Source organism: Triturus cristatus, chromosome 6 (assembly GCF_964204655.1).
Source record: "Triturus cristatus chromosome 6, aTriCri1.1, whole genome shotgun sequence".
Lineage (NCBI taxonomy): Eukaryota > Metazoa > Chordata > Amphibia > Caudata > Salamandridae > Triturus > Triturus cristatus.
The window spans coordinates 1,329,696,149-1,329,723,125 of record NC_140589.1 but is presented as its reverse complement, the minus strand read 5'-3'; the positions used below and the strand labels follow the sequence as shown (position 1 = coordinate 1,329,723,125).

The 26,977-nt window shown below is 46.6% G+C and overlaps 1 protein-coding gene across 1 annotated transcript in view; it reads left to right on the top strand.

Annotated features, from left to right (window-relative positions):
* PYGB (glycogen phosphorylase B) overlaps positions 1 to 26,977 on the top strand; it is a 567,212-nt gene that overhangs the window by 509,893 nt on the left and 30,342 nt on the right. Inside the window, exon 18 of the mRNA XM_085612338.1 lies at positions 13,107 to 13,241. Within this exon, the coding sequence (XP_085468464.1) occupies positions 13,107 to 13,241 (135 nt within the window). The remainder of the gene's footprint in view (positions 1 to 13,106; positions 13,242 to 26,977) is intronic.

Sequence of the window (26,977 nt, the reverse complement as noted above, 5' to 3'; positions counted from 1 at the left end):
GTAGCACAATACACAATGGGCTCCAGGGGGAGACCAAACCATATACTAAAATAGTGGTATAACAATCATGACTTGAGTCAAGACACAGTCTAGAACATGTAGAATCGCTGAGACCCCAAGGAACCACCCAAGGTGAGTAGATAGGGACCCCGCAGAGGACGGGTGCAGTGTGCTAAAAGGACCGCGGGCTCTGTACAATTCTATGGGAAAGTTGCGGTTGCAGTTTTAAAGTTTAAGGACCCTTCTAGGAGGACTTCCAGAAAAGCCCAACAGAAATCAAGATGACCCTTAGAGGGAACCACAGGCCGAAAGACCAGGACTCTGGAGAGGACCTCAAGCAAGATTGTAAAGTACCAGCTCAATGGAGCACTCAGTGCAAGGAGGCCAGAGTTCTTTGGTGCGAATACTGCTCTGGGTCAGGACTACATGGAATCCAATGCACAAGTTCTGGAATCGCCAACAAGCATATGCAACTGCAAATGAACGCGGTGCACAGGGGTTCGGGTTATGCAGTCCCCACGAGGGATGCTGGCCTCAAACTTGCTGAGAGGGCAGATTGACCTCAGGGACTTTCAGAAACCCACCTCCAGTGTTGCTGAAATCTTCGGAGTCCGCAGGAGCTCAGGAGCAGTAGACCGGTCAGTTGCATTGAGGTGCCTACGAATGCGGGCGAGTGACTCCTTCACTCCAAGGGAGATTCTTCAGTTGTCCTTAGTGCACCACATGTCCTGCATTGAGCCTGTAAGGAGCAAGGGCACAGACAAAGTTTTGGATGGAGAGGGAGACGAAGTCAGGGCCCAGTCGAAGTCCAGCAAAATCCAGAGTGTCCAGACGGTCGAAGGTCACTGGTTTCTTCTTGTAGAATCTTGTCCACGTAAAATCTAAAGTCTTACAGTCTGGTAAGCCCTTTTATACCCACAGGAGAGGGTTGGACAGATTCGGGGAAACCTCCTAGGGGAGGGTCAGGACAGAGGGGTGGGTACACCCATGTCCTTTTTCGCACCAGAGCTGGAGTCAATGGCTCCCAGAACTGGTTTGAGCTGGACTATGCACAGGGACACCAAATGTGCCCCAAGTTAAGACTTTCAGGCACTCTCAGAGTGCACCCACTCAGCCCCAATACACTAAATCATGTCTGGGAGGTGGTCACACCTCCCTGTGACAGGATGCCGATTGTGCTGCCTTCGTCTGCCGGAGCTTGGCTCATCAGCAGGAGGGCAGAAGTGTGTGTCTGGTCAGCAGCATCCATTTTGTGCTGTCCGGGTTGAGAAGGCTGGCAACGAAAAGACCAGTCACCCCACAAAGCTTTCTGCAGAAGGGTGGATCATACCTCCCACACTGTTTACCGGTGTGAAGGTATGATTATAAGGTGTTTGATACCAAACACGATATGTTTCTATACAGCCGTTTTTGAGATAGTATTTACCGCGAGGTTATAATGCACCTCTACCTATATGTCTGGCTGAGTCACAGACAACCCGGGAGAATGGTCTCCGAAGGATGTAGTGGGGCTCTGCTCATGCAGGGGCACCCTCTCACTAAAAACCCAGCACCCTGCCTTCAGGATTGATAAGGCCTGCTACAGGGGTGACATACGTTTTAAGTGTAGTGACCAATAGATATAGGGAACCTATATCTAAAGTAAGTGGTGCAAGCACCAGCTTACACAGGTTGCAGTAGCAGACCTGTAGTTCCATTTTGCATGGCCTCTTATGGGTGGCATAATACATGCTTCAACCCATGGGAGGCCTCTGGGGTACCTATGCCCTGGGTACATGGGTACCATATAGTAGGGACTGATAAGGGTACCCCAGTATCCAATCTGGAGTGTACCAAAGTACGTGTATGTCAATTTAAGGGAGAAAGCAGATAAACAGGGGTCCTGATTAGCAGGTCCCAGTTAAACTAGTAAAAAACAGTGAGACATCAAGCAAAAAGTGGGGGTAACCATAAGAAGAAGATCCTACTTTCCTACAATAAGTACACCAGAGGTCCATGAGCAAAACAAAATCCAGTTATGCACCAGTATGTAGCGAAATTCAGAGGCAGCCGGAGATTCCTGAAGCCCACATTATGTTGAATCGTAGACCATCACCAAAACACCTGAGAGAAGAGACAAGCCAACCACAGTTCTCAAGCCATTCCATAGCAGAATTGCCAAAGACCCATTTGGTTGACACCCTTATACTTTGTAAATAACCCTCCAAAAGCCATACACCAGTCAACCTCCACATTTCATGACGCAATTCTGGGGTCTGTAGTTCTCCCTCACTGCTGCGCTGTGTCCCACTGTGCCACCGTGAGACCCAATAAAACAATATTGTATAATAGCTCAACAACTCAAGGCACGTCATACATAAAGGTTAGCCGAATGTGGTGTCAGCAGCATGGCCTCCAATCATGGACGATAACTCATTGTCCACCTTTTTCCTTTCACGTGTCCATATTGTGTGAAGAAAGTTACCATTCATTGGCCCCCATTTCTGGAAAGTGCAGTTATGTGTTACACCCCTGACATTACATAAAGTCTTGTTCTATTATATAATGCCCTGTGCAGGATTTAGCGCTGCATCACCTGAAAACTAGCCTGGGTGATGATCTATCTCTGGTCCATGAGTACCTCCATACAGTGAGGGTCATCTGGGACCTCTAGTTTGAATTCTGCCAGCTAGAATTCGTACATGCCCTGCAATCAAGTGGGATGGCAACCTAGAGAGGACAGCTGGAGCACCTGCCTTTGGAACCTGGAGATCAAGGTTTGAACCCCTGTTTAGAGCTAGAATCAAGAACCTTTGATTCTGGGCAAATCACTTAAACTCCCTGTGCCTTTAATGTGTGTAAAATGTATTGTGTAATTCCCACATGATGTATACAATCTTGTAGATTGTCTTCAGATCCCTCAGTTAGTGCTCTGTTGAGTCACAGGTAGTTTTGTACTACATAAATACCAATACATAGAATATATATATATATATATATATATATATATATATATATATATATATATATATATATATATATATATATATATATAAAAAAAATATTATATTATTTAAAAAAGCAAGCACAACGCACTTTGCATTTGTTAACTTCTTACCTGTGAGCAAGGCAACAGCCGAAACGCGTAAGGTGATGGAAGACTAGTGCTGCTGTCTTCGAAATAAATGCTTTTATCTCTGTGATGGGCCTCGCATCTTTGTTTGGTCACGGCGTGTGTTGGTGAGCTGCTCCATGCTCACTGTTCCGTGAGGCCACCCTGAAGGGTCGGGGGCTGCTTGGGCTTGGAGACTTTGTTTCGCATATATATATATATATATGTATATATATATATATAAAAAACCTTCTTGATGTGAAACAGATTCAGGAAGGCAATCCGAGGCCAATCTGCCCTTCCATCCAATCTGATGAATCCGAATGTAGAAGCTGTGCTGATTGGTTACAAGAAGAGCTATGGACAGAATGAAAATGCTAGGGGTTTCAGTCAACCTAGATCGGCCCCCATCTTCAGTCCAGCTTAATCAGTTGACTACAAGCATGAATTGCATTGGCTGCTGCAAGAAGTCCCATGCACTGCCATGGCATATCAGGCATCTTCTGCGTGGCAAAACTGGGCCACCTGGCGGATGCCTAGGCATCACAGTACACCACTCTCTGTAACAAATGAGTAGTAAAATGTAAGAATTGTTCTCCATCAAAAAAAAAAGTAGTTACATATGGAACAAAAAGGAAAATATGGTAACTTTATTTATATGGTGGCATGAGTAGTTGTAGGAAAATCGTCCCATTAATTGTACATCTGTGGTGTATCACTATTGTTTTGTTGACATCATTCCCTCTGCCTCTGCTCTGGCTGGCCTTTTTAACCACCTTGGTTGTGTACGAATATGATTCTTTGTATATGAAAAATATGATGTATAGAAACTCATCAGGGTTGATGGTAGAGAATTAAAAAATAATAGTTTTTTTAACCAGACTAAACAATTGGCCTAACTTTTCATTTTAAGGAAGAAGAACATCAAATTGTACCAGTTTTTACATTTGTATTGACATTTTTCTGCCCTTCCAGTTATAGAATGATGAGGTGCTTTCAGATTGAACAATTGGTCTATCCTTAGCATAGACCTCTAAGGAGCCTACCTATACCTCCCAGGCCACACGTGTGGTTTAGTCATATTTGACCTCCTCCATTGTGGTGAGGAAGGAGAAACTAGCCTGTCCATATATATTTGTTAAATAGATATTAGGGGGAGAGAAAACCTTCTCTTGCATATACAAATGGCATATCATGTGCAATACCCCATTAAATAACATGCATTAAACAATGATTGTGTTCCATGTAATCTGTGCAATATGTTTAGGTGCTGAGCTGTACAGGTGTGTGACTTCACTTTTGACCTCCTCCGAGAAATATATGGGCTGCATTTCTGTCTACATTACCTTTATCTTTAATAACTTGATAAACACGTCCAACACCAGCTCTTTCCTAAGATACTACAAGGTATTCCTCCTCTACTAAGGCCTAAGGCTGTATTTAGGGCAGAGTGTCATTTGTATCATTCAAATAGTGATTTTTTAAATAAAAGCACAACCTTCTATCGCTTTTAGGACAAACAATACGCTACTAAGCACTTTACAAGAGGTTATTCAGTTTTGGGGATCATATGTCCAATTTCATTTAACCTGTTACTTCTTTGTGCCTGTGACCACCTCCCAACTTAGGAAATTCTTACTATAACTTCTTATATAAATTATTTTGATTTCTACAGGCAGACTCAGAATACACACATTTGTTGCCCTTTGACAATTTTCAATATTTCCCATTTCTAACCTATATGCGTAGGTGAACCAGTGAAACACTTCTGAAAATTGCCAAATACATGCTACATGATGTTTCACTTTAGCAGTTTTCTATTTGTCGCAGTTACCTCTACATTGAGAGGATTGACATCTTCATACTTTATTTTTTTTTGTGCCCAGCCTCTAGTGAGGCCATTAAGATAATTTCCTCTTTACGAGGCCCTACTGCTCTGTTGTACAATAATCAGTCATTGTTATCTGCCTCCTGAAAGAAGGGTGAGGCTTAATTACATTTGCCTCACTACCCTTTGCATTGTATCGTGACTGTGTGGTCCACTAATTCTTGGTGTCACGAGTAAATCAGCCACCCATGGTGAAAGAAACTCCAGAATGCGTCCATTTGCAACTGTTTTTATTAAATAAACCCACCTCTTACAGTGATTCCATGAAGGTGAAATCTAATGCCTCCAAAGCCTAGGCACCCATTTGTTTCCACTCTGACTTCAGTGGGCTCACCAACCCCATACAGTGTAATGCTGGTGGTGAAGACCCGCCTAGCCTTCCAACAGCCTTCACCTACCATATTTTTTGGCCTGGGAAGTAATGGGAGTGCAAATATCAAGAGGCTGAAGCTTACAGTGAGGATAGAAGACTATTTCCCATTTGTAGGCTTCTTTTGGTTCACCTACATGCACAAGAGTCCAACATCTACCAGTACACTTAAAGAAAGAGAGGATATTTTCTAGACCATGCACAGATTCCATTAGTTTGGCACTTCTGCTAAAAAGTGACAACCGTTTTAGAATATGTTGTACCATCCACAATTTTCTCCTGGTACTGGTTATTTATGTGTTTTTATGGAGTCAGTTCAGTTCAGTTCATGAAGCTTTATGCGGTTCATAACATGTAATGACCATAAAAGCGCACGGCAAAATGCAGAAATACAAAAAAATACCAAAAAAATGAAAAACACATTTAAAAGATCACACTTCTCCTATAATAAATAGATTTACAGATAAAACTTGCAGTATAAAAACATATATCTGAAGAATTCATATTAAAAAGCAACCTCATTGCATCTTCTATATTAGAAATACCATATTTTAAAAACAAGGGTTTTAAAAATGTAATCCTTACATTCAAGAAAAGAGTGCAAATAAGCATAAAGTGCATACTGCTTTGTTTTGAATGACCATCTCACGGGCAAGGGCCGACAGGGTACCTTTTTTGTTGGGGGAAGGCCACCAAGACATGTACCATTCCTAACCTTAATCTGGTTAAGACAAATCTGTGGGCTGGTCGGGTTACCATGTTCAAATACTGCTGGAAACCCTCACTTACAATATATTTGTTATAAAGTTGAACAGTAGTGAGGGGACCAGTCCCAGCTAAACGTTTTTGGGTTCTAAACAACATAAAAGATTTTTTCATATCATGTTTGACAAGAACTCGGGGGGGACATGAATCTAGCAACAAGTTCAACCCAAAAATAGCCTGGTAGCTCTCAACAACATACTTGAGCCATGGGATTTTCATACAATTATCTAATTTGAGGCAATCTTTAATGACAAGTTGGTTGAACTCGGTCTCTTCCTTGTGCCAAATTGCTTGATAAAGCGACAAAGGCCTAAATTAAGCAAGGTCACTCAAATAGGCGACCCCAACCTCTTTATGAATCAACTCTGTTGGGGCAGAAGCAGGTAAACACATTAATTTCTTGAGGAAGATGTTTTCTTCCCTCTGTAAACAACCAACATTAGAGTAACCCCACAAACCTGCCCCATATAGGGCAATGGAGACACTTTTAGCCTTGTATATCTCCATCATGTCTCTGATTCGCCTATCCCCTATCTTTGCGGCGAATTTAAATATGCCGTAAGAACTTTTGACCATTTTGGTCCTAACACTTGTTAAGTCCTGGGCCCAACTACCATCACTCGAAAAAGTGACACCCAAATAGCAAAAATTATTTACTTGCTGCACTTTCACACCTTCTATAAAAAAAGCATGATTCTTGTTAGTCTTGGCCCCGCAAATCATGGTGTGGGTTTTGCTTTTATCAGCAACTTCCTCTCCCCTATAAATTCAGAAAACCGGTCCATCAGGCGCTGCAAACCAATAGGTGTCCGGGATAGGAGCACAGCATCATCCACGTAAAGCAGAACTGGCACACTAATCCCGGCAACCTGAGGTGCATCAGCCTTAACTGTTTTCAGGACGGTTTCCACCCCATTAATAAATGGAGTAAACAACAAGGGGGCGAGGACACAGCCCTGTCTTATTCCACGTTTCACACTGAAATTCGGGGTACACTCCCCATTGACCCCATATCGAACACACGCTTGCATCTTATTGTATAATCTAGCAAGGAAGAAAATGATTTCCTTGGGGGCACCTAATTCTAACAAAACTGACCAAAGGAGCGAATGGTTAACTAGATCAAAAGCGCTACTTAGATCGGCAAAGCAAAGATACAGATTACCATGCATAGCCTTAGTAAACTTGCCGATTAATAGTTCTAAATTCAAGCACTGATCTAAGGTCCCACGGCCCTTCCTAAAGCCATATTGGGAGTTGGCAAGAATCCCATTCTCCTCAGCCCACGTTTCCAATCTAGACAACAGCACCCTGCTCATAATTTTCACCGATGAGTCCAACAGACTAATCGGACGATAGCTACAGGCTAATGCCTTGTCCCCCTTTTTGTAAATAGGGACAATAATTGAATCTCCCCATGTGGGTGGAATCAAAGTGGTTACCGCTGCATTGAGGACCAAAGTAAGTATCGGACCCCAAATCAGTGGTTGGGCCTTATAAACATCGATAGGGACTCCATCGGGCCCCTGTGCCTTTCCACCCTTGCTAGCTTTAATACTACATTCCACCTCACCTAAGGAGATGTCTAATGAAACAATGGGCCATTGCCTTTGCTCATTGCCAGTCAAGACACTATCTTGGAATATGGCTGAGAAATGGGACACCCAGGCCTCGCTCCCCACATTAGACGAAAGTTGGGGGATTTTATCATCTTGTAGGAAGGGGGAATTAATGGTAGACCAGAATAGGCGGCTATTCATGGTTTCTGCCGCCTGTGTTAAATTATCCCAAGCTTCCTGCTGTAGTTCCTTCTTCCTTCTAATAAGTGCCATTTTATAATCATATCGCAAAAGTGCGACTTGATTCCTATCCCTTGGTATAAGGGCTAAAGCTTGTTTAAGTTGGGAAAGAAGGGCTGTGCAAGCATGGTCAAACCAACCCTTGCCCTTGCCTCTCGTACCCAGCTTATTTCCAGTGAATATTTTATTAATAGTCATATTGATATTAATAAAATTAGTCACGACAAAGGTAGGCAAACACCCTGGTGTTAAAATAGCGTTAATGTCTAGCAAGTTTTTAGATATGATTATGGGCACTACTACTGCAGATTTTTCCCCTTTCCACCTTAGCCTAGTCCCGTTTACTCTATACTGCTCGATGTTAGCTAAAATTCTTGATGCCGTCTGGTCTCTACACTTCCATGATTCGATTTGCATAGTAATACAGTTGTAATCACTCATATCAGAGGCATCCCTTATCTTGATCAGACAATGGGGCACTAAACTAGATGAGACCAGAATGTGGTCGATGCTAGAGCTAGCGTTCCTCCCAATAAATGTGGGAATAGAATAACCACTGGCCTCTACATCAGGCCTCGCCAGCTCTAAATCATAAGTTGCCATTACACTATTAATGGCCTCCCCATAGGCGTTATGTGGGAAATGGGGCGTGTTCTCACCACTGTTATTTTGTACCCCACAAGCCCTAGAGGAGGACAAACCACAAATTGTAGAATTAAAATCACCTAACCATATAAAAGTAAAAATACATTTTGCTTCTGCTACAAGCTTCATGAGGGCACTATCAAGCTCATCTATCACTTTGTGCTGAGAATTATTAAAAATATTATTATAAAAGTTTATTAAAAGCACTTCTGTGCCTTCTGGTAGTCGCACCCAAAGAATTTGGGAATGGGTTCCGACTGATAGATGTTTAACAACCGTAAGCTTTAGGTCTACTGATATAAGAAAAAACAGTCCCCCCTTAGCTCTTCCATATCTGGACTCTGAAGCTTCTAGGCTATAACAAACATAGCCATTGAGACTTGTTTTAACAGTACACCAAGTTTCTTGGAGACATAGAATGTCATATGATCTAATCAAAGCCTCCCATCCCAGTTTGTTTCCCTTAGAGGCCCAACCAGCTATATTCCAGCTGGCGACGGAGATACCCCCAAAGGAACGACTAATGGGCTCATCTTGGGCAGTATTGGAGTTATCTCCGTCACCACGTACTTCAATCACAGTCACACCCAGACTCCCGTCTACATCATTAATCAATTCCTGGTTACTCTCAATGACATTTACTACCGTTGACCCGCTATTAGTAGTTTCCAGGTTGTCATTCACCTGAAGGCCCACAATGGCTAACCTTGTCACACTGGATTGATTAGACAGGGCACTCAGGGTAGTGGCCAACTGGGGTCCAGATGCCTTCTGATGTCAATCATTCTGATCTAGGGAGCTCAGGGATTGATATCTGTTCTGGACAGGGATTTCGAAAATTGATCCGTGATTGGGCAAAAATGATCTATCTCTAGTTGTGGCATAATTAGGAGGGAGGGCTCTATCTCTGTTGATAGCATGAGGCGTCTTGCTAAGATGATTGTAAAAGTATCCCAAGGGTCGTACAATTACATCAGTCTCGTTCTGTGTTAGTGAGGCTGCTCTTAACAAGATCGTCACAACATACTGGCGGTGTTGGAAGTTAACAATGACACAGTCGCCCCTACAGGACTTTCTTGTATTACCAATCAAACTAACCCTTCTGGTTGATATAATTTGGTCAGAGAACTTAACCGGGAACCCACAGTGCCTGTTTAGCCAGAAAATCGATTTATTTTTTAATGAGTCTTGCGACTCTAGATTGGTTCTGGTCTGGTTAAGATCTAGGGAGGGGACATTAGTTAGAACAACAACATAGGGTACACACTCAGGTGGAAGGTCTATGGATCGGTTATTGTTGGGTGCAGCTTCCCTTACTGGTCTTGCAGTCACTACAGGCACCTGCACGGTTCTACTAATCTTACATGCAGACGCTCCGCTCAAAGTTGCTGGTACTACTTGGGCCTGCATCGCTCGACTGCCTGCTTGTGAGCCTAATGTAGCTGCTTTCACAGAGCAGGCGCTTCCATTAACTAGCTTAGGGGCAGATTCAACTCCTGGACCATCCCTCACTGGGGGTCCAGGATTAACCATCTTAATCGTATGCCCGTCTAGAACACTCCCTAGTCTAGAAACTTCAGCTATTAATTGATCTATTTTAGTAATTAATGGTTTGACAATCAGCTCAAGTTTACTCTCTATAATACCAACTAGCAGATCAAATTGCTCGGTGTTAATAGTAACTGTATTGTCCTTAGTCAGGGTCCCCTTATCACAGACGGAATTCTTAGGTGCAGGTTCTGCTTTTCTTCGGGTAATATTTCCTCCCTGTTTAGTAGTCACTTTTCTGCATGCTCTCACTGAGCGTGGGACCGGCGGGCATTGCTGTGGAGTACCCTCCGGGGCTACTAGTAGATCTTCAGTCGGGGCACAGACATCTAAGACCACTGTGGATAAAGCTTCGGAATTACAACCAGTAACCACAGACTCAGTAGTGTCAATAGTATCCTCTTTGGAAAGTCCCAGGGGCAGGTCAGTTAGATTATCTCGTCCTAAGGATTTTCTCCTGTCGCTGTTAATCTTGCTTACAACTTTAACTAGGTAATTGTCCATGATTGACTTTTGTTTAGTCACCATGGGATTAACAGTTGCCACAGCTACTTAAGGATGTACGGGCTGAAGGTCTCAGGGGGTACAGATCCAAAGTACTCAATGTCCCAAGTGCATGGGAAACCCACTAGCTCCCAATGTCTTACAGCACAATCACGGAACACTTACTGTAATCTGGGTGCAGCAACCAAGGGGTGTGGCCCAGCCCGGCCTCGATCGGCCCTCGGAGGGCCACAGAGGACCCGCCCTTTGCCCGGGCTTAGCCCGGCGTCGCCCGCGCGCGTCCGTGACGCGGAGGTGGCAGCTGGTCTTTATGCGCCTCCGGTCGCGCTCAGGCGGGAAGTGGGTGGTGCAGGATGCCGCAATGCAGCTGGGAGCTGTAGTCTCCCCCCACGGCGGCCGTGTGAGGCAACAGGCAACGGCAGCGGGGTAGAACAGACAGCGTTAGGGCCCCAGCGGTGACGGTGTTAGCCCCAAGGTAAGTGCATCAATCTCCCACGATCTCCCCGATTTTTATGGCGTCTTGAATAGTGCTGTATATGTCACCTCACAGACATTTCAGAGCACTAGGTGGTGAAAGGTCTCTATCTGCATTTGGACCTCTCAGTTTTATAGATTTCCATGGTGAGATTGAATAGCTTAAAGATGGTACATATGGCTCCTGTGAGGAAAGATTAAAAAATCGGGGTATCGGGCAGAGGCAGTTGCTCCCTCTTGTCAAAGAGACTCTTGGATTGGAAATGGTAGTCTGTCAGGACCCTAGTTCCTGGTGTTTATTCCATATAGTCTGTGAATCAAGAAAAGCTTCTTTTAAAGGTGTGACAGGTTTCCAGATTTTTCCTGGATTTGGGATAGTATTGTCACCATTGTGGGACTGAGTCTAGCTTGTTCCAAGCGCAAGAACCTGGTGTTTTGTAGATTTGTCTTCTGTGTCTTGTCTGTTTACTCTTCCTATCTACCTTAGAGCCCTTGGCGACATATAGTGTGATCATATAGAATCAGAGCAATTATATATACAGGTCATAGCATATTGTGGTGCTTGACAGTGGGAACAGTTTCAGAATATGGACCTGCGCAACAAGTCTCAACTGCTTGGTGTGTCCCCCGATTCTGCCTCTCAACTTCCATTCCACACTCTGCCAAATGTGTTCCACAACAATGATCTAATCCAGCATGACACCTTAAACTGGTTGGCTATGCCACTCTCCCTCTTGCTTAGCTGGTGACCACAACAATCACTCCATGACTGTAATGAGTCTCTCATGGGGTCTGATGTGACATCAACGAAGGACAGGTAGGAATAGAGTAGACATGGATGCGGGTGTGCTGTAGTGGGAGGTAGACTTGGAGTTTGAGAGCTACGAAATTGGTGAGAGAAAGTACTTGCTGCTTGGAACAAAGTCCTCTTTGACATTGTTCTCTTCTCTTTTGTCTTCTATGTTGGTGTCCTCGTTTTCAGACGAGAGAATGCACAGGTCTCTGGTACGCATTGCGAAATATGAAGATTTTCTTGTCAGTTGTGTGGCTGCACCGCGACACAGTGACTACTGACTCCTTTACATCAAATCATAATTTAGGATTAGGAAGTTTAAGAAACTAATTGTCCCATGTACACAAAGTACATACAGGACGGGAATGTGTTTGCAATTGTTACTGTTGCAGGCATTGGCCCTATGCACGGATTTACTTACCCTTCAGGCAATGCAGCACAATGCAACGCAGCAAGGCAACTTGCTAAACTATGTAGCATGAAAAGGAGAGAGCAGAAATAAGCCATGTCTACTAATAATATAATGAACTTCTGCTATCTCACTGCGCTGGCGTACTTCAGGCAGCCTAGTGCCAACACAGGCAGCAATGCACCATGGTGCAAGGGTGCCTGTGTTACCTTTCTGCACAAAAGCAATCCTTAGAGGCATATTCCTCTTTCTATGTGTGCTGCATAACGCAGTACACATGGAAAGAGAAAGTAATGAGGAAAAATAAAAGTATTTATCCTAGTTACTCCTCTCTCAGGGAGACACACCATTTTGGTGCAAAGCCAGGCTTACTGCCATGTGTAAATCTACATTGGTGTCAAATTACATGGGTGGATGCATGAAAAAGCCCATGCTTCACCAATTTAATGCATACGCATTGCAGCGGGTTGCAATGCAGCACAGGGCACTGCTTTGCATTACTGTTTGTTTTTTACAAAGCCATGGTAGGAGATGCACATTGACCCCTGTGTGGCTTTGTAAATCTCGACTGGCACAACTACGAAGCAAAATGTTAGTAAATATGGGTGCAGGTTTTTGGACAGGAAGTGTTGGGTACTATTGTCCAGAATAGAAAGTGTATTAAAATTTGGACCAGAGAAATACCCCAGGAGAAGTAAGCAATTGCAAGGTTCGCAAAGCATTGATGTAACTTGTAATTGAATTTGAAAACATTTCACTATCTAGACCATACATGTTATCTGTTTAAGGTGTGTTAACAATATATTTTTGTTATGTTTAGCTACAAGGCTAAGGAATACTATGATAGGATCCCAGAGCTGAAGCAAGCAGTAGACCAGATCAGCAGTGGATACTTCTCCCCAAAAGAACCTGACCTTTTCAAGGACATTGTCAATATGCTTATGGACCATGACCGGTAAGAACTACATACACTTCCACAGGAGTATGCACAATCTACTCATATCTTGTACATCAACTTTTTGATGCAAAGAATGTGTACTGTACATTAAGTGACCTCCAATAGTCTGCCATTGGTGCAAATGGTAAATTGCATCACTGTAGGGATAGCAAGAAATAATAAACATGTTAAGACGTAATTAATCAGATCATATGCATTTATATTCCATTATGTATGTTTGATTTTTTGTTTAAGCTTTTACAGTCACAGGAGTTTGAGTGAACCTTTTGTCCTTATTATAGTATTTCTTTGGTGGTTAGATTTGGGATTGGGGCCTACATTGCTTCAGCTTCTGTTATTTTCAGCAGTCCTACTGAGAGCAGTGCCTTCAGTTCCATAGTCTACTCTATTGTCCACCACACACCAACCATTTAATAGTCACATGATGAAGCAAAATGAGAGGGTCTTGGACATAAGTTTAGGTCCGTCACATGCTCTCCCCACTAAATTATAAAATAACAGACTATGCCATTCCTAGGAAACGCGAGGAGAACCTTAATATGGTAATCCAGATAGCTGTAGTACTTACTACATTGTTAATAACCTAACAGGATTGCAAGAAAACTTTGTGTGCAGGAACAAGAATCCTCACACAGTTGAGGTGGGGGGGGGGGATAAACTCCATTACACCGTTCGAGTAGCAGAGCACCCTTCCTAATTCCAGTTCTGGGGGGCGCCTCCCACTGACAGTGTGCAGCTGGAGCTGATGGTGTGTCCCAGGCTCCTTATCGCAAGCCTCCGATATCACCCAGCCCCTGCCTCAGTTTTTAGTCCCCACCACCCCAGGAGATACTGCTCGGTCAAAGAAAAGTCAGCAAGGCGCTGACAGAGCCGTGAAAGAAGTGCTTCAGATTCCCCACACTACCCTTGTGCACAAGTGCACGAGTGAGGACCTCCTACAGTCATCACAGAGCAGAGGACAAGCGGACTGTCACCTACAACTAGTTCATAACAAGCATTGGCATAGCCAATAGGTCTCGCTTTTGGGACCTTATAAGTATTTAGTTATGCAGCACAATATCCTTGGTGCAACAACATCAACTGTTGCATGGCTAAGCACTTATAAGGTCCCAAAGGCAAGACGCAATGCTTGTTTTCTATGAAGCAGACGTGAAACCACACCTAGTCACTAAAGTCTACTTTTCTCGCTCCAGTGATTGGCTGCAGTTTGTGAGAGGTTAATGAGGAAATGACTCGCCCAGCCCGCGCAGGAGGAATTACACCGTGACAATTATAAAGAATAAAAGAATACACACCTAGAACGGCCTCAGAGAGGGACTAGTCTTTCCCAGGGTATTTATGGCAAATGAAAACCCTTATGACCCAACCCAGAGCTCAACAACTCTTCACTACCCCTAAATCCAATTTTAATGTAATTTTGCATTTTTCCTTAAAGATGCGGCCTCGAGAACTCACGCACTCAACGTTTCCAAGCTCTGGGTACGAGCTCCGGGTTTGCAGCAGCCTCCCGTGGTCTCTGCTATCTCGTGAACTTACTCACTCCATAAGTCCGAGCTCTGGGTCTGCATCAGCCTCCCGTGGTCTCTGCTTTCTCGTGAACTCACTCACTCCATAAGTCCGAGCTCTGGGTCTGCATCAGCCTCCTCTGGTGCCTGCTTCCTCGGGAACTCACTCACTCCATAAGTCCGAGCTCTGGGTCTGCATCAGCCTCCTCTGGTGCCTGCTGCCTCGGGAACTCACTGACTCCACAAGTCCGAGCTCTGGGTCTGCAGCAGCCTCCCCTGGTGCCTGCTGCTTCGGGGACTCACTCACTCCACAAGTCCGAGCTCTGGGTCTGCAGCAGCCTCCTCTGGTGCCTGCTGCCTCGGGGACTCACTCACTCCACAAGTCCGAGCTCTGGGTCTGCATCAGCCTCCTCTGGTGCCTGCTGCCTCGGGAACTCACTCACTCCACAAGTCCGAGCTCTGGGTCTGCAGCAGCCTCCCCTGGTGCCTGCTGCTTCGGGGACTTACTCACTCCACAAGTCCGAGCTCTGGGTCTGCAGCAGCCTCCTCTGGTGCCTGCTGCCTCGGGGACTCACTCACTCCACAAGTCCGAGCTCTGGGTCTGCAGCAGCCTCCCCTGGTGCCTGCTGCCTCGGGGACTCCACAAGTCCGAGCTCTGGGTCTGCATCAGCCTCCTCTGGTGCCTACTGCCTCGGGAACTCACTCACTCCACAAGTCCGAGCTCTGGGTCTGCAGCACAGCATCCTCCCCTGGTGCCTGCTCCCTCGAGAACTCACTCATTCCACAAGTCCGAGCTCTGGGTCTGCAGCACAGCAGCCTCCCCTGGTGTCTGCTCCCTCGAGAACTCACTCATTCCACAAGTCCGAGCTCTGGGTCTGCAGCAGCCTCCCCTGGTGTCTGCTCCCTCGAGAACTCACTCACTCCACAAGTCCGAGCTCTGGGTCTGCAGCAGCCTCCTCTGGTGCCTGCTGCCTCGGGGACTCACTCACTCCACAAGTCCGAGCTCTAGGTCTGCAGCAGCCTCCTCTGGTGCCTGCTGCCTCGGGAACTCACTCACTCCACAAGTCCGAGCTCTGGGTCTGCAGCAGCCTCCCCTGGTGCCTGCTGCTTCGGGGACTCACTCACTCCACAAGTCCGAACTCTGGGTCTGCAGCACAGCATCCTCCCCTGGCGCCTGCTCCCTCGAGAACTCACTCATTCCACAAGTCCGAGCTCTGGGTCTGCAGCACAGCAGCCTCCCCTGGTGCCTGCTCCCTCGAGAACTCACTCATTCCACAAGTCCGAGCTCTGGGTCTGCAGCAGCCTCCCCTGGTGTCTGCTCCCTCGAGAACTCACTCACTCCACAAGTCCGAGCTCTGGGTCTGCAGCAGCCTCCCCTGGTGTCTGCTCCCTCGAGAACTCACTCACTCCAGTCCGAGCTCTGGGTCTGCAGCACAGCAGCCTCCCCTGGTGCCTGCTCCCTCGAGAACTCACTCATTCCACAAGTCCGAGCTCTGGGTCTGCAGCAGCCTCCCCTGGTGTCTGCTCCGTCGAGAACTCACTCACTCCACAAGTCCGAGCTCTGGGTCTGCAGCAGCCTCCCCTGGTGCCTGCTGCTTCGGGGACTCACTCACTCCACAAGTCCGAGCTCTGGGTCAGCATCAGCCTCCTCTGGTGCCTGCTGCCTCGGGAACTCACTCACTCCACAAGTCCGAGCTCTGGGTCTGCAGCAGCCTCCCCTGGTGCCTGCTGCTTTGGGGACTCACTCACTCCACAAGTCCGAGCTCTGGGTCTGCAGCAGCCTCCCCTGGTGTCTGCTCCCTCGAGAACTCACTCACTCCACAAGTCCGAGCTCTGGGTCTGTAACAGCCTCCCCTAGTGCCTGCTGCCTCGGTAACTCACTCACTCCACAAGTCCGAGCTCCGGGCCTGGAGCAGTATCTCCGGGGTGCCTGCTGCCTCGGGAACTCACTCATTCCACAATTGCGAGCTTGGAGTATGGAAAAGGCTCTGGGGATTCTGCTTCCTCGGAAAATCACTCACTTGAAAAGTCCAAGCTCTGAGCGGCCTCCTGGGGTACTTGCTTCTTCGGGAACTCGCTCACTCCATCACACTATCAGTCCGAGCTCCGGGTCTGAAACAGCCTCCCGGGGTGCCTGCTCGCTCGAGATCTCTCACTCCATGAGTCCGAACTCCCGTCTGGGGCAGCCTCCCGGGGTGCCTGCTCCCTCGGGTACTCACCCACTCCGAAGGTGCGAGCTACGGGTCTGAGGAGCCTCCCGGGGTGCCTGCTCTCCCATCACTGGCACCAATGAGCGAGGGAGCACCAGCAGCCGTGAATAAGAAGCCGGTCCAGCGAGGAGTGAGTCCCAGTGGCTAGTCTCAGAGTTCACCTGCGGTGGCGAGTGACAGCTCCATCGACCAGTCGCTAAGTACCCTTGACCGAGGGAGCACCCCCACTGGAGCGTGAAACAGGTCCAGCGATAAACCAGTGAGCACGTTTAAGTATAACTGAGAGGGTGCCCCTCCAGTGGCGGGTGAGTAGCAAGTCCAGAGAAGACTCAGTTTAGTTAGCTATAACTAAGGGAGCTCCCCCAGTGGTGAGGGATGAAGAAGTCCAAAGATGAGTGCGTGACCTTAGCTATAACTGAGGGAGCTCCCCCGGTGGCGAGCAACAGGTCCAGCGAGCATCCACTGAGCACCTCTAGCTATGACTGAGGGAGCTCCTCCTGTGGTGAGTAAATGGCAGGTCCATTGAGCGTCGAGTGAGTACCTCTAGATATGACTGAGGGAACTCCTCCTGTGGTGAGTAAATGGCAGGTCCAGTGAGCGTCGAGTGAGTACCTCTAGATATGACTGAGGGAACTCCTCATGTGGCGAGTGAGAAACAGATCCAGCCATGAGTGTGTGGCGATGCCAGCAATGAGTGAGTTCCTCTAGCTAAGAGTGAGTGAGCTCCTATGGCCTCAGAGAGGGACTCGTCTCTTACAGGGTCTTTATGGCAAATTAAAGGTGGGCATCTTTTATTCCCACATAAATACAACAGTTCAGGCATTAAACGAGTGCGGGGAAGATACGCGCTGGACTCTATCAACACCAGAGGATATTTGAAGCCAAGAAAAAAGTGCACTTTAAGGGGTTAACTACTTCCATTTTAAAGCAGTTTTAAGGCAAATCTCATGGGGCCAGAAATCGAACGTGTTTTAGCTGTTAAAGGTAGATGGGACGGGATCTCATTTGCATAGATATTATTCATTAAACAATTCAACCATATGCTCAGAAGACAATAAAGAAAATAAATCATACTTTCAAGATTCAACCTACAAATATTCAGTGACCTCGGAACGGTTTGTGATATAAGCAGCAGGGATAGATCAGAGGGTTAGTTCAGTTGCAGCGGAGACGTGCTCAGACCCCAGAAAGGGTACCTGTGGCAGCCGTTTCTATCACACGTGTGATGCGGAGTTTTCCTGCCCACCCGTGGACTCGGCATGAAACTTGAACTCAGCGTGTACTGGAAATGACGAGGAACACAATGAACCTGCCTGCGGCCTTAAACATAATCGTGTAATCGAGTGAGGTGTGAACAGCGACACTCCCTAAAGTGCGGCTCAGAGTGAAGTCAGACGCACATGCGCTGCAGGGTCTGTTCCGGAATTGTGGTGGGTTTTGTGGAAGTTTGTGGTTCTAGACTGGACTGATGGACTGGAGACAGGGAATGGACAGAGGTCTAGACAGAGGGGCTGAATAAAAAGACTTCAGAGAGGGGCTGACAGGACAGAGGGACAGACAGAGAAATATGGGTAGCTGACTGGAGAGGCGGACAGACAGGGACAGGACAGAGGGACTTACAGAGAAACATGGCAGACGGACCGAAGAGACGAATTGATAGGGACAGGACAGTGGGACTGGCAGAAAATCATGACAGAAGGACCGGAGAGACAGACTGACAGGGACAGGACAGTGGGGCTGACAGAGAAACAAGACAGGCAGACTGAAAACATGCACTTGCGGGGACTAGCCAGAGGGACCGACAGAGAAGCAAGTCAGGCGGACAGGAGAGACGGACTGACAGGCACAGGACAGAGGCACAGTAAAGAGGAACTGACAGGGAAACATGACAAATGGAGTGACAGACAGACGAGGACTGGCCAGAGGGACTGACAGAGAAACCTTGCAGGCGGACTGGAGAGAGGGACTGGCAGGGGCAGGAGAGAGCGACCGATAGAGCAACATTATAGGCGGACTGGAGAGATGGACTGACAGACAAGACAGAGGGACTGACAGGGAAACATGAAAGGCGGACCGGAGAGACGGACTGACAGGGAATGGACAGAGCAACCGACAGAGAAACATGGTAGGCGGACTGTAAAGACGGAATGCTTGTTCTGTGCTGTTATGCAGAATTGTGGTACCACATTACAGGAAATAAGTGGAAGTCTAATTATAAATGTGTCATAATTCTGATCAGGTTTGCCGGAAATGACCCTGAAGCCTGGGGTCAAAACTTCACAGGGGGACATCTTGATGCCTCTGCCATTGTGGCAAGAAGAGACGCGTAGCGTCGGTTTCTAACATTAGACAATATGTACTTTAGGGAAAGAGAAAACATGGTCTCTAGCGCCATCTAGTGATCAGCCAGGGAAGCTGCTTTATAATGAAAATTACAGGCGTGCTCAAGTTTAAAAACAAGCGCACGCGAGAGATGAGGGGGCCTGCGCCTGTTTCCCTTCTGGGAACGAGCAGGGGCACCATATGTTTGCAAATTAATTACAAACATATGGTGTCAAAGCTCGCACCCGCAAGGGAATCGCCAGACGTGCACGTATTGCCATTAAAAGCAATGCAATGCGTGCACGTTTTTGGCTAAAAAGGCGCATCGATGGCTAAAGGTCTTTCTCCTATGCAGCACATGCGCCCAGCGTAGGCGAGACCCATGGTGTCAACGCTCGCTCCCGTAAGGGAATCACCAGACATGCACGCGTTTCCATTAAAAGCAATGCAATGCGTGCACGTTTTTGACTGAAAAAGCGCATAGATGGCTAAAGGTCTTTCTCCTATGCGCGCTGCGTAGGCGAGACCTAAAAACAAAGAGAACAGTAAGGTGCTGGGACCTCGCTCGTTGGCTGGGCTGGGCTGGACTGACCAGTTTTACCGGCAAGGGGGTGAAAGAAATTGTTCCACTGATCTCAAATGGAGTTAAGCTGAAAGCTGACTCACTGAGCCCTCCTCTCTTTTCCCTCTCACTCGAGCCAATGCTTCAGTGCAGACAGTATCGGGCGGGATGGAGCATTTAGGAACAACGGACAATGGGATAGTGTGGAAAAGACTGCTTTACTGAAACAGGTGCACAAGCTTTAAATACATTACATAACCCTGGCACAACACCATACATCCTAACCATCAAACCTGGCCTCACTAAGCATCTTAATAACTATTCATCCTCCTCCCCCCTCTCTTAAGTAACCCATTACAAAACCAAAAGCCCAATCACAGCTCTCTTCAATCAAACTACCCTCATCCAACCATTGTGCATGCACCACTGTTTCCTTCTTTTTGCATTCAGAAACTCCCTCCCCCACCCTATATCCTCGACTGGGTCTCAACATAGCCACCGTTTCTTGCAATAACTTTCAACTTGTGTAACTAACCGCCAAAGCACCTGCTCATCATCAGCGACACCAACAAATTAGCCTATCTTCGCGCACCTGGTTTGCCAGAAAAACTGCGAAATTCTGCGGTAAACAACACAACCCCCCCTCTTTCACAAGATAATGCCCCTGGTTAAGCACCAAACACCCCAAAGGACCCTGAAACTAGGGAGGGAGGGTAGGAAATGAACAAACTTTCCCTAACCAGCTGGTGTGCCCAAATAACTAAAATAGCTCCCAGTGCCACATGTAATCTCACTATATGCTCTAAGGCTCTGCCAATGCGCCCACTGGCCAATCACTTACCCCCTTTGCCCTCGGACCCTACCACCCACCCAAAGATCACGGGGGTAGGGCATTCTGTATGCACCACACCACTTCATTACCCCCATCGAACGGGATGGTGTATCCAAGAACAATGGACAACATGATAGTGCAGAAAAGGAGGCTTTCATGAAACAGGTGCACAAGCGTTTAAATACATAACCTTGGCGCTACACTGTACATACAAACATCAATCCTGGCATCACTATACATATTAATAACTATCCATCCTCCTCCCTCTGAACACTGCTCCCTCGACACCACTCCATTGCACCACCCCAGAGGGCAAGAATTCTTCCTATGCGAGCCCATACGCTCTGCGGGTAGACTCCGACAAAAAGCAAAGGATAAGCTGCATCACCCGATCTCACCTAAGGACCACAAATGAACAGGCATCACGGTCTTCCGCTTCTCGGCCCATGGTACAAGCCCACGGTACCTCCTCCACTGGAAAAGACAAAGAGCATCAGCAATTTCATTGTGCACCCCTGCAATGTGTTGGTCCTTGTAAGTCACATTCGCTTGCAGGCATTCCATCACAAAAATTCTAATCAAGTCGCAAACTTTTGGATCTCTCGCTGATTGTCAATTAACCGTTCTCATCACCGCCACATTGTCCAAATTGAACAGAACCATTTTGTTAGCAAAATGGCACCTCTAGAGACAAACTGCCACCACCAGTGGGTAAACATTTCAGGAAAGGTATGCTGCGTCCCCCTGTTCTTCCACCCTTCCGGCCACTCCCTCGCACACCACCGACCCTGACAGAAAATGCAGGAACCATGGCCCCCAACTGCACCTGAGAACAGCTTGACCGACTCCTCCACCTGTTCCCCCACTCCAGCCATGGGAATATCATTGCATTCAATCAGAAACACTTTCCAAACTCGCAAATCCTCTTTCAGTCCAGCCTTGAGGCAGACTCTGTGGGGTGGGAGTGATGCCCCTGCCAACGACAGTCCCAAACACTGACAGAAAGTTCTCCCTGCCCACACCGCTATGCAAGCAAAATTTAGGAGGCCTAGGAATACTTGAATATCCTTCACACGCTCCTTGGGCATCTCAAACATCCTGTCCAACAAGTCCAAAAACATGCTCTTCTTGTCCTCCAGCTATCTAATCTCGATGCATGTGGAATCCAGCTCAATATCCAAAAAAGGAATCACCTGCACCAGCCCTACTATCATCTCCTGTGCCAAGGGGACCCCAACCTCCTTAATCAACTCTTGAAACAACGACAATTCCCCCTGACATTTCTGAGTCTATGGGGCACCCCTCAGGAAAGCCTCATGCAGCTAGTACAAAATGACCTCCTTCTCCACCACATGAGTAAACATCTTCTGAAAAAGGAACAAAAAATTTCTAACAATGAACAGAAAATCAAATGCATGCCCAACAACTCGTCATCATCAGGGTGAACCGGAAGCAAACGAAAAAATAATTTTGCATCGCATTTTTCCATCAATGTGCCTGGACCATACTTGTTCACCAGCTCTATGTCTGTATCTATGGAGGCGTAGTGCACTGTAGTGAATGCCTCTGGGAAGGAATTATTGACTGACAAGCACTCCGGCCATGACAAATGGTAAATCAACTGAAACTCACCTGGCTCCTTCATGGGGACCACCCAGATCGGCAATACCTAAAGATTGAGTAACAGCCAGTCCACAAACAGGCCCTCCATCTGCCCTTTTCTTACCTCCTTCAAATATTTCAGCCATACCAAGTCCTCATGCCCCCTGACTGATTGCAAATTGTCCGCCCAACGCCGCACCCTGGGCCCTCGTAACATAAACGAAAATTATACTCAAAACCATGCAACAAAAGCTCTCTCTCCCTGTGTGTCCCTAGCTGCAAAAGCCAGTGTCGCAACCTCTCGATCTTAACTGGCGTGTGCACCCTTTCCCATCATATTCTGCTCCCCTCTGCCCCTTACTCTGTCACTACTTCCATGCCACTGACCTCCAACGATGCCCTGTTGGCCAAACGTGTTCCTTTGAGGCCCACTCTGTGTGAGCATGTGCTTCCCTCCACATTTGGAGAATTTATGCTGATATTTGCATAATTCCCATAGGCACTGGCCCTTGTTTTACGACCAGCATGCTCCTTGTTTCTTTCCTGTCCCCTCCCTGCTGCGCCCACCCCTTCCTGGGTGGGACACCATCAAAAGGAATTTTATATCACGGGCCACCCACTTGCCATGCAAGTAGATGGGGCTGGTCATTCTGGTGTCATCATCTGAAGGAACAACTCATTATCTAGATGTCCCCAAATACCATCCGCATCTTCCGTCAATCTGGGCCGGAACTCCTCATCCTATCTCACCCAGGCCCAACCCTTGAATGTAATCTGAGCCTTGAGCATGACATCGAGGTACTAAAACAGTTCCACTCCCTGTTCTGTAACTTTTTCCCAATACATGCCAAAATAAATGAGAATATCTGCTGTCTAGTTCTCGGTATTAAACAGCACCTTAGGCTGGTGGGACAGCTCATACTCCTCTTCCTTTGATCCCTCTGTCGCTCGTATCTCCCTATGTAGCTACTTAAAGATCTAAATGTACTCCCCCTTCAAATGCGCTTCATCGTCCAAAGCATTAAACAAGTGATTCCCCATGTACAAGAGATTCTTCCGTTTGATCTCCTTCTTGTCCCCATCACCCTTCTCCCCATCCTAGTCCCCAGTATCCTGTCCCGTCTCCAGTGCAGCCTCACTCACCACCACCACCACCTCCTTTTCTTCTCACCGCCCCAATCGTCTCTGTGCCCATGCCCTTGTCCTGCACGTACTTACCCTGCAATAATTGAAGCCCTGAATCTGTTTGATCCTTCGCCTCAACCCCCAATAGACAGCACCCACCTCATTACTCTCCGCATTGCTCGCAGCGCAGGGCTTTTCACCTGGCTTCAAAGTCGGTACCCATACCAAAGCTGTCCAACCTAATTCCGGCCTTGCCTCAATTTGAATGGAAACTGCCCTCGCAGATGCCAATCCCTCCCATGGTTGTAAAAAACATTCCCAACCCCCATGGGTGGAAGCATTCCCTGCACGCCAGGGTCCCCATGTCTGCTCCCAGTCCTATAGCATGTCTCCATAATCAGCCCAGCCGCTGCAGGCATAGCCATTTCAAGTCCCCACAAGGGCAAACCAGGCCCGCTCATGCGCACTCCGGTGCTCTCCTCGAGCCCTGCACAGGCTCCAAGTGCTGCATCTCATCTTGCTCCCCCATCCCACCCACTCCCCCCCTCGCCTCAGTCACGACCTGTCTGCGTGGGCTAGACAAGTCCAACAGCAGGTCTGTGACTCAGAAACCTCGCCCACCTGACGTCACGATCACCATCGCCCTTTGGGCAAGACTCATCTCTCCATTCTCCATTCTGTCAAACACAACGGGCCCTGCAGGTACACGCTCCATTCATGCCGGCTGCCTGCCTGCACACTGAGCACTCTATGCCGCCCTCTGCCCATGGCACCACCACACCCACACCTTACGGCCTCAACATCCAAGCCCGGCATGGGCCACATTACCGCTCTCCCACGAAGGTGCTCTGAAAATTCCTGCTGCCCCTCCCACTTCATTCACACACTCAACACCTGCACCGCCTGGGGGCAGCCTGACTGGGCGAGGATTTTTCCCCCCAAGGCGGCTGCGCAGCAAGGCACATGGGCATGGTAAAGGTTTGAGTGAGAACACTTCAAGTTCTACATCAGGTCATTTGCCGTTGCGAACAGGCATGTTTGCATCCCAGCATCATCTTCAGTCTCAAACTCAAATGCAACGGAGTTAATTCTTGATGAGGGATATTCTATTAAAGATTACAAAGATCCAACAGTGAAATCGATCTTATCCGATTGTATAGAGGAACCTGTGGAAACATGTTAACCAGCGTCTCCTTCGATGGTGCTTACTTCACAGATAAGAGCGTTGGAACTGTGTGTACAGTAGAGCTAGTGGAGCCAGTCAACAAGGCTCGGGAGGTGATTTTTCCCGCAGAGCTGATAGACAGTATTCTTTCTCCTGCAGAAGCCTGTCCAACAGCCTTGCCAATCTGAGGAATTACTCATTTTGATGCTTCTCCTCTATCCTCACCATCCCTGCCATGCCAGCCAGGTTTGTCCACTGCCCTATGAATACAGCAGGCAAAGGAGAAAACAATATGACTATCCGGAATCTAGCTGCAAGGATTTTGAGCCGGTCTAATATCCTGGGACCTCCTGGCACAAGCACTAGTGAGGAGGTGTCAAGTCCCCTAATGCAAGTTTTAAGGGAGGTCCTCTGAGAGATTAGAACAGTGAAGCATCTGCAGATAGAAACGGCAAGTGAGATTAGCTAGCGATTGAGCATCATTGAGGAGCAAATGATTTTATTTTTGCAGAGAGAGGTGGGAAATCAGGACAGTGAATCTCATGCTGTTAGGACAATCTACAAGCCGTTTCGGTAGAAACTGTTCAATATGAGAAGCAGATTGCAATCTTTCGAGAGAAGCAGGAACAGCTGGAGAATCATTCAAGGAGATCAAACTTGCGAATTACTGGAATACCTGAAAGAATGGAGGATAATGTGGGGCCAGTATCATTCATGGGATACTTAATCAGGTCCTAATTCTCCCAAGGTTTTTCAATAATGCAGGCCTACAGGATCCAATCTTGTATCTCCGCAAATGCAAAGTTTTCACATACTATCTTGGTTAATTTCACGGATTGCAGGATTAAAGTAATGGTCCTGTCAAAGGTCATCAATAAGAAAACCTTTTCAGTATAGATTATTTGTTTAATTTCAGCTATACCCAGACATAACTACTAAGACTGCACGCAGGCGCAAGGAGTTCTGAATTATTATTCTTTTGTTACACACTGCCAGTGCCCCGGCCTCTTTATTGCCGACATCTAAATTAAAGGTTCTCTACAAAGGATGATTTCATATTTCTTCCCAGGTGCAAGATACAAAACATTTCTCATGTACCTGAGAGCAGTAAGATAGGTCAGATGGTAACATTCAAAGAACGGACTGAATGAGACTAAATGTAGGATGATGAACAAAGATATATGTCAAATTATAATTGAGGGACATGTGGTGGTGAGCTAGGGAGAGGGGGTTAGTTTAAGATAACCGGAACCAGGAATTTGGATATATTTACAACACCTTGTCATGATATTGATTGCCTTCGGGCTTGGGGAGAGAGCCGCGAGAGGTAGGTTGGGCGGGTCTCCCGCTGTAGCTCTAAGAGAAAGGAAAATTCAAATGGCTGCGAAGAGATCAAGGGGGTTTTGAGTAACACAAAAGGAGGTCCTAGTAGAGGATATATGAATAAATGAGTAAAATATCATTTATATAGCACGCAGTTGCTTCACCAGAAGCGTCCCGGACTCAAGTTGGTTCATAAGTTGAGTGCTGTTTGTGATAATTGTGTTTATAACATCCAGTGATGTTATTGAGGAAATGAATCAGGTCCAAGCAATAATCCCTGTAGGAAAAAGGAGAGCGATTTCTGGCACTTTGGCCACAATATGCGTGTACGTTGGGCTATTTTTACTCCATTGATTTGGTGATTGTTTGCACATTCCTGCACACCTGTGCTCTCTAAGCACTTTAAGCACATTAAACACTTTTTTCTTATAGCATGAATAGCAAACTGATAAACCTACCTACGTATAGACACAGACAATAGAATTAGTGCAGGTGCGTGATTGTTTTAGACTGCAATGCATACCAAAACTAAATTACAATGAAAGAGTTCAGTTGGTGCAGCACCGTACGATGCTCAAATTAGATGAAGTTATTTCTAGTCTGCCTTTGGGGAAAGCTGCCGGACCAGATGGTTTTCCAGCGTAATATTTTTACATTTTTGTTCCCAGTTTTAAGTTGGCATCTACTCTAACAGATTAAAGTTATACCTGTTGGTGGAGATACTTCCTGTTCTTCACTTCTTTAAAAAGGGGACAAATTTGCAAGATGCAAATTCGTACCAACCTATTTCACTCTTAGACTCTGATTATAAAATATTAACAACACTAATAGCAAAGAGATAAAATAAGAAAATTCATAAATTAATTCATGAGGACCAAAGTGTTTAATTCTGGGAAGGCGTCTTTATACCAACACCAATTGCTTGATTGAGTCCCTGGATTTTTTAAATGTCAATCAAATACCAGCTATAATATTTATGTTAGATACTGAAAAGGCCTTTAATTTGGGACAAACATTTTTATATTCTGCAAAAATGTAATTTCCCTAATCAAGTAATAAGAATTATTTAGAAGCTTTTAAGGGTAGT